The sequence below is a fragment of the Notamacropus eugenii genome, chromosome 4 (assembly GCF_028372415.1).
Source record: "Notamacropus eugenii isolate mMacEug1 chromosome 4, mMacEug1.pri_v2, whole genome shotgun sequence".
Taxonomy (NCBI): domain Eukaryota; kingdom Metazoa; phylum Chordata; class Mammalia; order Diprotodontia; family Macropodidae; genus Notamacropus; species Notamacropus eugenii.
This window is the reverse complement of record NC_092875.1, coordinates 2994657-3007338: the sequence shown is the minus strand read 5'-3', so window position 1 is coordinate 3007338 and position 12682 is coordinate 2994657. Positions and strand designations below refer to the sequence as shown.

At 43.7% G+C, this 12682-nt stretch overlaps 1 protein-coding gene across 1 annotated transcript; it reads right to left on the bottom strand.

Annotated features, from left to right (window-relative positions):
• Positions 1–2760: 2760 nt before the first annotated feature.
• On the bottom strand, positions 2761–12418 carry LOC140498797 (uncharacterized). Its single transcript, XM_072599583.1, has 3 exons — positions 11967–12418; positions 11548–11841; positions 2761–3086 (listed from the first exon to the last, which is right to left on the bottom strand). Exons 1-3 carry the CDS (start codon positions 12007–12009, stop codon positions 2761–2763), a joined length of 663 nt encoding a protein of 220 aa, XP_072455684.1. The 5' UTR covers positions 12010–12418.
• Positions 12419–12682: the final 264 nt, after the last annotated feature.

Genomic DNA, 12682 nt, shown 5'->3' with positions numbered 1-12682 from the left:
TCATGATAACTTCATGATGTCTAGGCTGTATTTTTGATCATGTCTTTCAGGTAGTCTCATAATTTTTAAATTGTCTCTTCTGGATCTCTTTTCCAGGTCAGTTGTTTTTTCCAATGAGATATTTCACATTATCTTCTATTTTTTCATTTTTTTTGTTCTATTTTGCAATTTCTTGGTTTCTCATAAAGTCATTAGTTTCCATCTGCTCCATTTTAATTTTTAAAGAACTATTTACTTCAATGAGTTTTTGAACCTTCTTTTCCATTTGGCTAATTCTGCTCTTTAAAGCATTCTTCTCCTCACTGGCTTTTTGGACCACTTTTGCCATTTGAGTTAGTCTATTTTTAAAGGTGTTAATTTCTTCAGCATTTTTTTGGATCTCCTTTAGCAAGCTATTGACTTGTTTTTCATGATTTTCTTGCGTCTCTCTCATTTCTCTTCCCAGTTTTTCCTCCACCTCTCTAACTTGATTTTCAAAATCCTTTTTGAGCTCTTCCATGTCCTGAGCCCATTGGGTGGGCTGGGATACAGAAGCCTTGACTTCTGTGTCTTTCCCTGATGGTATGCATTGTTCTTCCTCATCTGAAAGGAAGGGAGGAGATATCTGTTCACCAAGAAAGTAACCTTCTATAGTCTTATTTTTTTTCCCCTTTTCTGGGCATTTTCCCAGCCAGCGACTTGACTTCTGAGTGTCCTCTCCACACCTAACTTGTCTCCAGATGGGCCCAGCTAGTGCTTGGGGTCTGAGATTCAAATGTTGCTTTCCAGCCTCAGGGCTCTCAGCGGGGGTGGGGCTGCTATTCAGTGTGAGATTAAGTTTAGGTGCTCAGGTGGGGGCAGGGCCACCACATGGGGCTCAGTTCACTCAGGGGGTTTATGTGGATACCTTCAACAATGAATCAAGGCTGCTGCCTCCACTGCTGCCTCCCGAGGGGGCATGAGCCACGGGGACACTCTGCTCCCCTCCCAGCGAGCCAAAAACATTCTCTCACTGACCTTAGGCGCCTGTGGGTGGAGGGAGCTGCGTGGCTGCTGGAGATTCTGTCCATGAAGCCTGCTCGGATCTGTTCCTCTTGGTGCTGTGTGGCCAAGGCAGGGCTGGGTTCCGTTCTGGGTCTGGTGCATGACAGACCTTTTGTGTCAGTTTTTCAGGGCTCTCTGGAACAGAAATCTCCTCCACTCTGTTGTTCTGTGGCTTCCTCTGCTTCAGAATTTGTTGAGAGTTCTTCTTTACAGATATTTTATGGGCTGTGGGTTTGGGGCTAGCATATGTGTATCTTTCTACTGCGCCATCTTGGCTTCCCCCCCCACCCCCATGCCCACTTTTTCAAGAAACTTCCCTTGGATATCTCCACTTGTCTTCAGGACATGTCTTATCTTCCCCATGCTACTGTTTTCTACTACTTTTTTGCATTGTTTATTTAAGAAAAATTTCTCATCTCTCCCTGTTGTCCTCTGGAATTCCTCACTTATTCAGGAGCACCTTTTCCTTTCCCCATTCCTTTTCCTTATCTTCATTTCCCTGTTATTTGTAAAGTTTCATCAGGTAGCCATTTTATTTCTTTCTCTTCTTTTTCCTTGGAATTTTTTCTTATTGCCTCCTGTCCAATATTATAATCTTTGTCCAGGGTTCTTCAGGCACTCTAATAGATCTAATCCCTTAAATCTACACATCACCTCTGCTTCATCTTCATAACGTATACCATTTAGATCAAACCTATATGGTCTAGTGGTTCCCCTACTTTCTTCAATTTAAGACTGAATTTTGCAAGAAGAAGTTGAAGATGTGAGCCACTCTTAGCTCTAGTTTTAACTGACTGCATAGAGCTCTTGCACAGAGAATAGGCTGAGGGTCCTGACACTGGTCCTAAGGTCAGATAACATACCCAGACTTTGACATCTTCTGAAGCTGGTAGCCTTTCCTAATCCTCACCCATCATATGTCCTCTAGAAGGATCTCTTGTGATTCTCTGATAGGTCCCTGTTTGTAAAAGGTTACATAACCATGAGTTGTTATAGTTGTGATTTTCCTGTACAAGCCATAATAGATCTGCAGCTCAAAGGGACTTCAGATGTCCTGAAGTCAAATTGCCTCATTTTATAGGTGAAGAATCTGAAGTACAGTGAGAATAAACTACAATATTCCAAGCCCATGCACTCCACAGCCAGTGCTTTCTCCACATGGCCACTCTGCTGCCCTGCTTGTAGCTCTTACACCACCAGACTCTAGGGTCTCTTAGCTCTAAATGTATGGGGGGTCTTGAGCCACCCAGGATGGTGCCTCCCACAGTTTGGAATAAATTTTCTTAAGGAGTCTGCAGTATTCTCTTGTCAGCAATGTCATTTATCACATAGACAAGTGGCACTTTTAGTTTTAAGACTGTGAATGCCAGGCTCACCCTTATATACATGATGAAAAGGGAGAGAACAAAATCAAACAAGATGTTGGGGAACTTGTTGCAGCAGTTGTCTTTTGACAGAACCTAATCCCCTGGCTGTGCAGGAAGAACACAAAAGGCAATGGGAGTGGAAGGGTGAAGAAAGTCTCTTTTAATCAAATAGCTTGGGCCTCTGGGACCCCACTGGTTGCGAACCAATCCTAGGCTTAACCAAGGCAATATTTTACTATGAGGAAAGAGAACCTTGAGGTGATTGTGGAAACACCCCCAAGCCATACCAGAAGCTGGAGATCTGACAGATCTCAAGTAACCTCTGCAGTTGGGTACAGTCTGAGAAACAAGATGTTTTTGTCTCAGTTCCTTATGTCAGTCTCTCGCTGTACAGAGCACCATTATACCACAAGGTGCAGTAATTGTCAGCCTCATCCTCAGCCTGGGCCCCCTCGATGGTGAAGGCAGCTTTGTTCCCAAGGAGGGACCCTGAGAACCGGGCAGTGACCCCTGATATAAGATTGTTGGTCCTGTAAATGAGCATCCTAGGAGGTTGGCCAGATTTCTGCTGGAACCAGTGTGGATAGTGTCCAGAGGTGACCGCCCCAGTGCTGGAGCTGCAGGTCATGGTCACCGTTCCTCCTGGGATCACACTTAGAGATGGCTCCTGGGTCACAACAACCTGAGGAATGATCCCTGAAACCAACAGGACAGACACATAGGTCAGAAATAGATACCGAAGCAACAGTATCAAGGCCTCCATCTTCATGCCCAGATCACCTCTTCTTCTCCCCCATGAGCTCAGAGAGTCTGTCCCCAACCTTTGCAGAGAGTGAACAGGATGAAGAGAGGAGCTAAGGCCATGGTGTCCATGCTATGCTTCCTGGGGCCACAGAGCTTGGGTCGGGCACCTGCCAATGCCTCTTATACACCTACCCTATCTCATCCTTGGAGGTTGGAGCTTTCCTTCATGCAAATAAGCCTTGAAAGCACATGAATTGCAGCCCTGAGTTGGGGCCCCTGCTGGCTGTAGAGGCAATGTTGTGATAGGTTGGGCCAACTATGGCCTGGCCCTGAGATTCCCCCACTCAGCCCACCCAGGATACAGCTGGAGGGGTGTTGGGGTGTAAGTTCGGTTTTCACGTGAACAGTCTTGGGTCAGGTAAAGGTGAGGGCTTCTAAACCACAGAGCTCTCACGAGGCCCCCCAGGGAACAGCTGGGAATTGAGGAGTGAAACACGAGCTTTCTTGTTTTTCCACCTCTTCTCAGTGGAACTTGCTGGGGAGAGCATCCCACCCTTGAGATTGGTCCGTGGTCTGAGCACACCTGTCGTTAATTGGCTAAGGGGCTGAGAGTATGCCCGGTGTCCATAAGTGAACTATGCAGCTGGGAGAGCTTAAATGGGGACAGGAAAGCCTGGGGGTTGGGTTCCTCTCTCCTCTTGAAGGAGAAGGGGGCTTTATAGGGAGAACTCGTCCTGCATGCTGACATGTAGCTGGTATCCAGAATAAAGCCTACACTTCTGTTTGACTCTGGAGGTCTCTTCTCTCATTACGTTTATCCAGCTGATCACTGAAGACCTGAGTTGGGTAAGAAGGACCTGGTAGCCCGCAGCAGTTAGGCCAGACAAAGGGGAAGTAAGTTTTCATGAGTACTCAATGCCATCTCTGGCTATGTTTTTTTGACTTCCCTTCTGTGATAATGACTTGCCATTATGAACCCATGTCAGTCCCACAGCACCCCTTGCTGGAACCAAATCCCGAGCCATCAACTGTTAATGGGAAACCACCAAGGACAACTAACTTAAGTTCCTGAGTGTGTCAATTATTTGGTTCCTTGATCTCATCTCTTTGGGCTGTAGCCTTGAGATCCCATCCCCCTCCTCTGGACACAGTCCTCTTCACAGAAAGGAACTGAACTGCCCAGTCCTTCCCTTGGAATCCCTGGCTTCTGTCCTCTCCACAGAGGCCAGGTCAGCACACTCAGTCCTCTGCTTTGTCACAAAGTCCCTTGTCCAATGTCACCTACAGACTGGACAGAAACCTGGCCTTACCCCCTGGGAGGTGCCTGGATGGAAGGTGGCAAGTGTATTACACATGCTCCTTCCAGTCATGAGAGCTGGGTACCAACCTCTGCCCTCCTCAGGCTTCCTGGAGGCGGCATAGAAAAGTATGGTGAGACCTGCCCTGAGGGCACTGACCCAGCTATCACTCACAGTGTGGATCCCCAGAGAGGCAGATGATACTTAACTTGAGGGCTACTAAGGTCACCTGAGGGATACTAGTTCCTAATTCTGATGCTCAGTAGCTTCCCCAGCCCCCATATCCTTTCTTCAGATAGAGAGGGGGTAGAACTCCATCCATCTGTTCCCTTAATTATAGTTCACCTGGGTGGATGATTTTCAGGTTCAGCCTATTTCTTGAACCTTACTGCTCTGCATTAACGGATGAAAGAGAACTCAAAGGTTTACATCTAAAACTTGACTTCATCTCCCACATGACCCCCGTTCCACAATAAACAAAATCAGTGAGATTGTGAGTTTTGGTTCAATAAATCCACAGCAACATCAAAAAGAGTCCCAAATCTTCCTCAAGAGGAAAACTCTCTGAAGCCCCTAGTATCCCAAGCTGGGGATGAGGACTGCAGGCTCTTCTCATGCTCGCTCCTTCTGAACCTTTTTCTCCCTTCAGTGACATGAACACAGTGTGGCCTCACTGATGTTTTTCAAAGCTGGGAACCAGAAGAGGCCAAAGAGATTGAAGAGACTGAATCGCTCTTGCCTCTTGCTCTCAGCCAGTCTGTGCTCCTCCTCTTTCGTTGACCTTAAGGCATTAATCTCCACTAGTTAGAAGACAGTCCTGTACCAATGGACTTTGAGATCAGGTAACAAGTTTATAGATTTTCATAGTTTTGGAGCTTAGGTCCAAACTGCTTTCCAGAAAGGCTGGACCAGGTCATTGTTCCACCAATAGAACGTTAACATAGATGATTACCCACAAGCCCTCATTTTCCTCATGTGTCCACTTTGTCAATGTGATAAGTTTTAGGGATCTGAGACATATACATTTGCATGTTTCCCAGTAACAGTGATTTAAAGTACTGGCATCAAACAGAAATAAAACAGGGACCACTAAACTGTGCATAAGTGTACCTGGAGATCCTATAAATACATAGAAAGCCACATATTTACATCACATATGGTTTGTTAAAGATTTCCTGATTTGCTTCAACGAGGTTGAAGTTTCTCTCAGGAGTATTGCTGGTCATGTATCTCGCAGCTCTGTTTCAGAGGATTTGCTTACATGGCTATGGATAGGTCCCATTTTGTCCTCTGACAACAACCTATTCATATTGTCTGATGATTTGTCGGTTGCAAAGATGTTTCTATTCTTGGAAATTTGAATCAGTTATATATATACACACACATATATATATACATATATATGTATGTATATATACATATAACTCTTAGAGAAATGGGAGAAATGGAATGGGGCAAATTATCATTCATAAAAGAGGCAGGAATAAGCTTATCCAATGGAGGAGAACAGGGAGGAGATGAGGGGAAAAGTGAAACTTACTCTCTTCACATATGGCTTAAGGAGGGAATAACAAGCTCACTAGAATTGGTAAGAAAATGTATCTTACACTATAGGAAAGTAGGGGAGAAGGGGACAAGTGGGGTGAAGGAGATGATAGAAGGAAGGGCAATGGGAGAAGGGAGAAATCAGAAGTAAACACTTTCGAGAGGGGACAAGGTCAAATGAGAGAAGAGAATAAATGTGGAACAGTGTAGGATGGAGGGAAAAATTGTTAGTCTTGCACAACATGACTATTATGGAAGTCTTTTGCAAAACAACACATATATAACCAGTACTGAATTGCTTGCCTTCTCATTGGGGATGAGTGAGGAGGGAGGAAGGGAGAGAAGTTGGAGTTCAAAGTATTAGAAATGAATGTTGAGAATTGTTGTTGCATATAATTGGGAAATAGGAAATACAGATAATGAGGTTTAGAAATCTATCTTTCCCTACATGAAAAGGGAGAAGATGGGGATAAGAGAACAGTCGAGTGTGATAGAAGGGAGGGCACATTGAGGTAATCAGAATGCAAGGTATTATGAGTGGAGGAAGAGAAAGAAGGGAAGAAAATTGGAACTCAAAACTTTGTGGAAATGAATGGCAAAATCAAAAAATAAATACATAAATAAAGCTGACCTACTTGGGCCTCTTTGGTATCATCGATTGGAGCAAACATTTCTACTACTGTGATGTTGAATGGTTTCCCCTGAATTTGAGAAATATCATTCAGTCATTTTTGAGATTATGCCCCAATACTGCTTTTATTGCTTTTTCATTGGCTATGAGAGCTGCTCCATTCTTTCTGAGGAATTCTTGCCCAGGTTAATACATGTCATGATCGTCTGAATTAAATTTGCTATTGTCATCCATTTAAGTTCACTGAAACTAAAGATGTTGATGTCTGATCTGTTTATCTTCTTTTTAACCACATCCAGCTTGCCTTGTCTCATAGGCTGCCTGTTTGTTCATGGAAAATAATATTAGTTGCGATGAAGGACTCTTCATTTTAAGCTCACCTTTAACAGAAATGATTTTATTTAATTTATGCTTAAATTCCAACTTAAATATTTGTACTTTGGGGAGAAGGATAGACCAACTGGAATTAGCTCCATGCCCTCCAACATGACTCTCTACACCAAGATAACTAAGAAACTTACTACTTTTAAAAGATACCATTTCATTTTTCAGTGGGGAAAGGTGAGTAAGAGTAATCACTCCAGATGGATGAGGAGACATTGATACAAAGATGATCAGTTAGTCATTGTTAAATGACTGGGTACCACCTTGAATGAGGCAGCTAAGTGGGACAGTCCATAGAACACTGGGCATTGAATCACAAAAACTCGTTTCCCTAAATTCAATTCTGGCCTCATATGTTAGCTACCTTTGTGACTCTGGCCAAGTCACTTAATCATGTTTGCCTCAGTTCCCTCATTGTAAGATGAGCTGCAGGAGAAAATGGGAAACCCATTCCAGCAACCCTGCCAAGAAAATTCCAAATGGTGTCACAAGGAGTTGTACATGACTGAAAAATGACTGAACAATCCCACTTTTAATATATTTCACTACGAAAGGCATTTACAAAACAGAATAATTACCCATATTTTAAGGGAATTTTAGCAGGAATCTGGAAAGATTTGTATAGAAAAATATGATTTCTTCATATATCATTCTTTGTTGTGTGCTGAATCTTCACTTTGGGATCTTTGGCTGAACTGTGGCATTGACCAACTCTATTCGCAGGCAGAGCCCTGTTAATAAAATTTTATCTTGCTTTGAAAACTTATGCCTCTGTCTATATTGGTTCCATTTTACTCATAAAAGTTTCTATCAGTCTGTGGTGTCAGTTTCATGCATTAGACCTTACAGCACTTAGGCACCAAATGGACCTAAGGACTGGGTAGTGATTACTGTCACAAATCTTTGATGTTTCTTACTGACAGGAAATTGTTGTACATTTTCCATTCACTTCATCAAAATTCAAAAGTGAGCATTACAAGATACATTCCACTGGAGCATGTCAAAGTCTGAAATCTATAGGACACCCCCAAATCTCTTGAATCTCTCTTTCCACTGGCTCAAACAAAGACCTTTTCAAAGAAGAGCTCCAAGGGTTTCTCTAATTTCTAGGTCACAATACATAACGAAGTCAGTTCTCCATCCATGCCTCCCATTTCCTGGAGACATTTCCAAACACCTAGTCACTCACAGGCTAGACCTGTTCAGATGTGTCCTGGGTCACTTGGTGTCCTTCTAGCCATGTTTATTCAATTTTCTCATCATCTCTCAGTGTTGTTAGCAGAACCCAGATTCATTGTTCGTGGTGCAACTGTGACCTCTCCCCAAGAGGCACCTGGAAGCCTAATTTCCAATTTATTGACCTTGAAGATGACTGGAATATAAGATAAAGCTCTAGCAAAATAATAACTGCTTACAGTCATATATAGTGCCTTCTATGTGCCAGACACTGTGCTAAGTAATTTCCAAACATCTCCTTTGATTCTCACAACTGCAATGTACTATCTGCATTTGACAGTTGAGCAAACTGAGGCAAAAAAGGTTGAGTCTTGCCCAAGACCACGGCTAGTAAATATTTGAATCCAGATCTGAACTTCTTGCTTCCAAGTCCAGATGTCAATCTACTGTATCACTTAGCTGCCTCTAAGAAGAGAGAATGCCTCAAAGAGAGAGAAAATGGATGTGAACAGGAGAAGGGGGGCGTGATGAATGCAGAAGGTTCAAACTAAAATACCATCAACACTGGAGTCTATTATCTGAACTCCAGCCACCTGAATTGAGGTGAGTATCAATGAGCATCACAGCTCCCCAGGAATAGAAGTAGATCTTGAGAAGACAACGACAGATTGGCCTGTGACTGTTCCAGGTGCTGGGGGAAGCTGTCTTCTGTTGATCTACCCTTTTTGGGTAAGGAGGCGGCTCTGTGACCCCCCTCATCTACTGGCTGCTTCTTGCTTTGGCACTGGGAAATTTCATGATGGTGAAATGACAGTATAGGAGAAGCCCACTGTACTGCCCTGGACTCTCTTCTCCCTGATGGCTTTCCACAGTCATTTTTTAAACTGCCATTTTGGTGGTCTATTATGTTAAATGTTTTCTTAGAATGTATGTCTTAGTGTATTGAAGACAGGATCCATCAGTTAATTCTGTTCCAATTCTGCCAATCTGAATGCCAGCACTGAGATTAGAAACCAAGGGAGGACAAATTCTGGGAAGGAAAGAGATTCAAGGTAATGAGATTTATCCCTATACAACCAAGATCTTACTCCTAGAGGTCATTGACTGGGTCTTCAAGGATCCAAGTGGACACCCTGGCATCAGGAATACTCATTCTTGCCCGCTCGGCTGGCTTACTCAGTCAAACCTTCCTTCACCTTGGTGGGTCTGGCATTCCCAGAGAAGGACCAATATCATGAAGTGACAATAAAATTCTCTCTGGGTGTGAGACAAAACAAGTCAACCCACGGTCAACATACTGGTGCCAGTCAATTCTTCAGTCACTAGATAGATATTAAGTTCTGGTTCTGGTGAGGCACTGGAGATCAACAGAAAGGCAAGAAGTCCCTGTTTTTGAGGTGTTCACCCACTGAGGGAGAGAACATGCAAGAAGCTATGGACAAATTCTTTATATACTGGATAAATTGGGAGTAATCAATGGGAGTAAATGCCCAAAGGCAGGAACATTAAGGGACATTGGCAAATACCTGGGCATCCTCGGAAGTGGAGATCAAGGCCTTTCATTATACACCATCACACACTTCCAGAAGCTGAGCACCAAGTCCCACCCCCCAACCTACACTTGAAGCTGGTCTGGCAGCCCTTAGACAAGGCTCTGAGGTTGGAGGTTCCACTGGCCAATCCTCTCTTGTCCTAATCTTTACCTTATGAATGACAACGCAAAAAAATCAACTTTCAATCTAACTGCTTCTTAAGTGATACTGTTTCCAATCTCTCCTTCTCCTAATTGACTTCCTCTTCATGGAATGCCTTTTAAAACTGTGGACCTGGGAGTGCACACAGTACTCAGATACAGTCGGACATTGTTGATACCCTATCTTCAGGCTCTTTTAAATTGAGATTGTCACTTTTTTTCAGAGGCTGGCAGATCACAGGCATTAAGCAATAACTGATGAAAGAGATAAATTAAAAAATGGATGAGTTTTGGGCTAATAATGATAATAATAATAATTTAATGCTTGCTAGGATTCTGTGCTTCCTGAAAGTTTTCTGAATGCTTTTCATAAGCTATCTCATCTGATCCTGACCACAACCCTCTCAGGTAGGTTATTATCCCAATCTCATAGATGTGGAAACTAAGTCAGAGAGATATTAAGTGACTTGCTGAGATACAGTTAGAATGACCTCCTTGGGTCACTGCAGGAGGAAAGATCTCCTTTACTCTTCACACTCATACCAACAATTCAAACTAGAAAAATTTGTTTCAAAAGATTGACATGAAGTGGCCATCCCAATTGCAGGGCAGGGAGCACGCCCAGGGGCAGGGTATTTTCAAAGACAAAATCTAATATGAAGTAGATAGGAAAGCTGGAACGAAAGAGACAAGACTGAGGGTCCCGACACTGGTCCTTAAGGCCAGATGACACATCTAGACTTTAGCATCTTCTGATGTTGTTGTCCTTAACTATCTATCCTAACACTCCTCCACCCATCATATGTCCCCTTCAAGGTTCTCTTTTGAGTCTTTAAGAAGATTGTGTTTACAAGGGGTTATAGAACCATCAGTTGTTATATTTGTGTTTTTTTGTTCATAAAACATCATAGATCTGCACCTCTAAGGGACTTCAGAGGTTATGAAGTTGAATTGCTTCATTTTACAGGTTACAAAACTGAGATAGAGGGAGGTTAAGTGACAATAAAAATCTCACAAGTATCAAACATCAGAGACAGGCTCATGGACTCCACAACCAGTGATTTCTCCACATGAACACCCTGCTTCCCTTGTTGTAGCTCTTAAATCACCGTCCTCTAGGGTCTCAACTCTAAATCTCTCATGAGTCTTGAACCACCCAGGTCGATGCTTCCCACAGTTTGGAATAAATGTTATTAAAGAGCTTACAGATTTATCCTGTAAGGAATGTCATTCATCCTAAAGAGGGCAGACAAGTGACATTGTAGTTTTAGGATTATAAATGCCAGAGTCACCCTTATATACATGATGAAAAGGGAGAGATCTACCTCAAACAAGATACTGAGGAAAGTGTCACAGCAGTTATGTTTTGGCAGGACTTAATGGCCTGGTTGTGAAGGAAGAACACAAACGGTATTGGGAATTGAAGGTTGCAGAAAGTCTCTTTAGATCAAATATATTTAGTCTCCTGGAACTCCACCTTCTGGAACTCAATCCTGGTCTTCACCAAGGGAATACTTGAGGCTGAGGAAAGAGGACTTCAGGGTGAATGCAGAAACACTCCCAAGGTTCACGAAAAGCTATAGATCTGCTAGATCTCAAATAACTTCTGCAGGTGGTTACAGGTTGGGCAAGAGGAGGTTTTTGTCTTAGTTCCTCATGTGAGTCTCTCATTGTGCTAAGCATCACTATACCACAATGCACAGTAATAGTCAGCCTCATCCTCAGCCTGGGCCCCCTTGATGGTGAGGACATATTTGTCCCCAAGTAGGGACCCTGAGAAACGGGAGGGGACACCTGATGCAAGATTATTGGTATTATACATGAGTAGTCTGGGACCTTGGCCAGATTTCTGCTGTAACCAATCTGGATAGTGCCCAGAGGTGACTGCCCCTGTGCTGGAGCTGCAGGTCATGGTGACTGTTCCTCCTGGGTTCACAGTCAGGGATGGCTCCTGAGTGACCACAGCCTGAGCAAAGGTCCCTGAAATCAGTAGGACAGACAAATACATTAGAAACAGAGAGAGAAGAAACACTGCCAAGGCCTCCTTCTTCATGCCCAGCTCACCCTTTTTTCTCCCCCAAGAGCCCAGAACGCCTGTCTCTAACCTTTGCAGAGAGTGAGCAGGATCAAGAGAGGAGTCAAGATCATGATGTTGATGATTGGCTTCCTGGAGCCCTAGAACTTGGGCAGGACTCCTGCCAGTCACTCTTATTCCCCACTCACCCCATCCTGGGAGGCTGAAGCATTCCTTCATGCAAATAACTCTTGAAATTAAACTCACTGGGGCCCTGAGTTGGGGCCTCTGCTGCCTGTAGAGGTAGTGTTGTGCTAGGTGGGGTCAACTACACCCTGCCCCTAAGGTTCCCCCACTGGGCCCAGTCAGGAAACAGCTGCAGGAGTAGCAAGCATTCATGAGCTCTCAATGCCAACTCTTGCTATAGTTTTCTGATTTCCCTTTACATCATGCCCTACCATCATGTGCCCCATAACATCCCCACAGCGTCCCCTGCTGGAGCCAAGCCCCCAGTTCATCTCTTTTTAAGGAAAACAATCAAATATAGATACTTTAGAGAAGGTATCTGGATGTGCAAGCCATCTGGTTCCATCACCCCATCTCTTTGAGCTCTGACCTTGAGATACCATCCCCCTACTCTGGACACTGTCCTCAGCAATCACCCAGTAATCCAAGCTGACCTGGGTCACCAAATTGAACCATCCACTGTCACTTACAAACCATCTCTTGTCAATAGAAACACCAGTAACAGTTTGCCTTTACCTCCCATTTTCAGGTTTGCCTAACATTCCACATTTATGACCTCAC

Bases quoted from the DNA above. Each gene is read 5' to 3' on its own strand.
- LOC140498797 (XM_072599583.1), bottom strand. From the start codon at position 12,009: ATGATCTTGACTCCTCTCTTGATCCTGCTCACTCTCTGCAAAG. The intron at 11,842-11,966 runs GTTAGAGACAGG...TACTGATTTCAG, and splicing joins CCTGCTCACTCTCTGCAAAG to GGACCTTTGCTCAGGCTGTG. The intron at 3,087-11,547 runs GTGATGCTTAGC...TGTTGGTTTCAG, and splicing joins TTACTGTGCATTGTGGTATA to GGATCATTCCTCAGGTTGTT.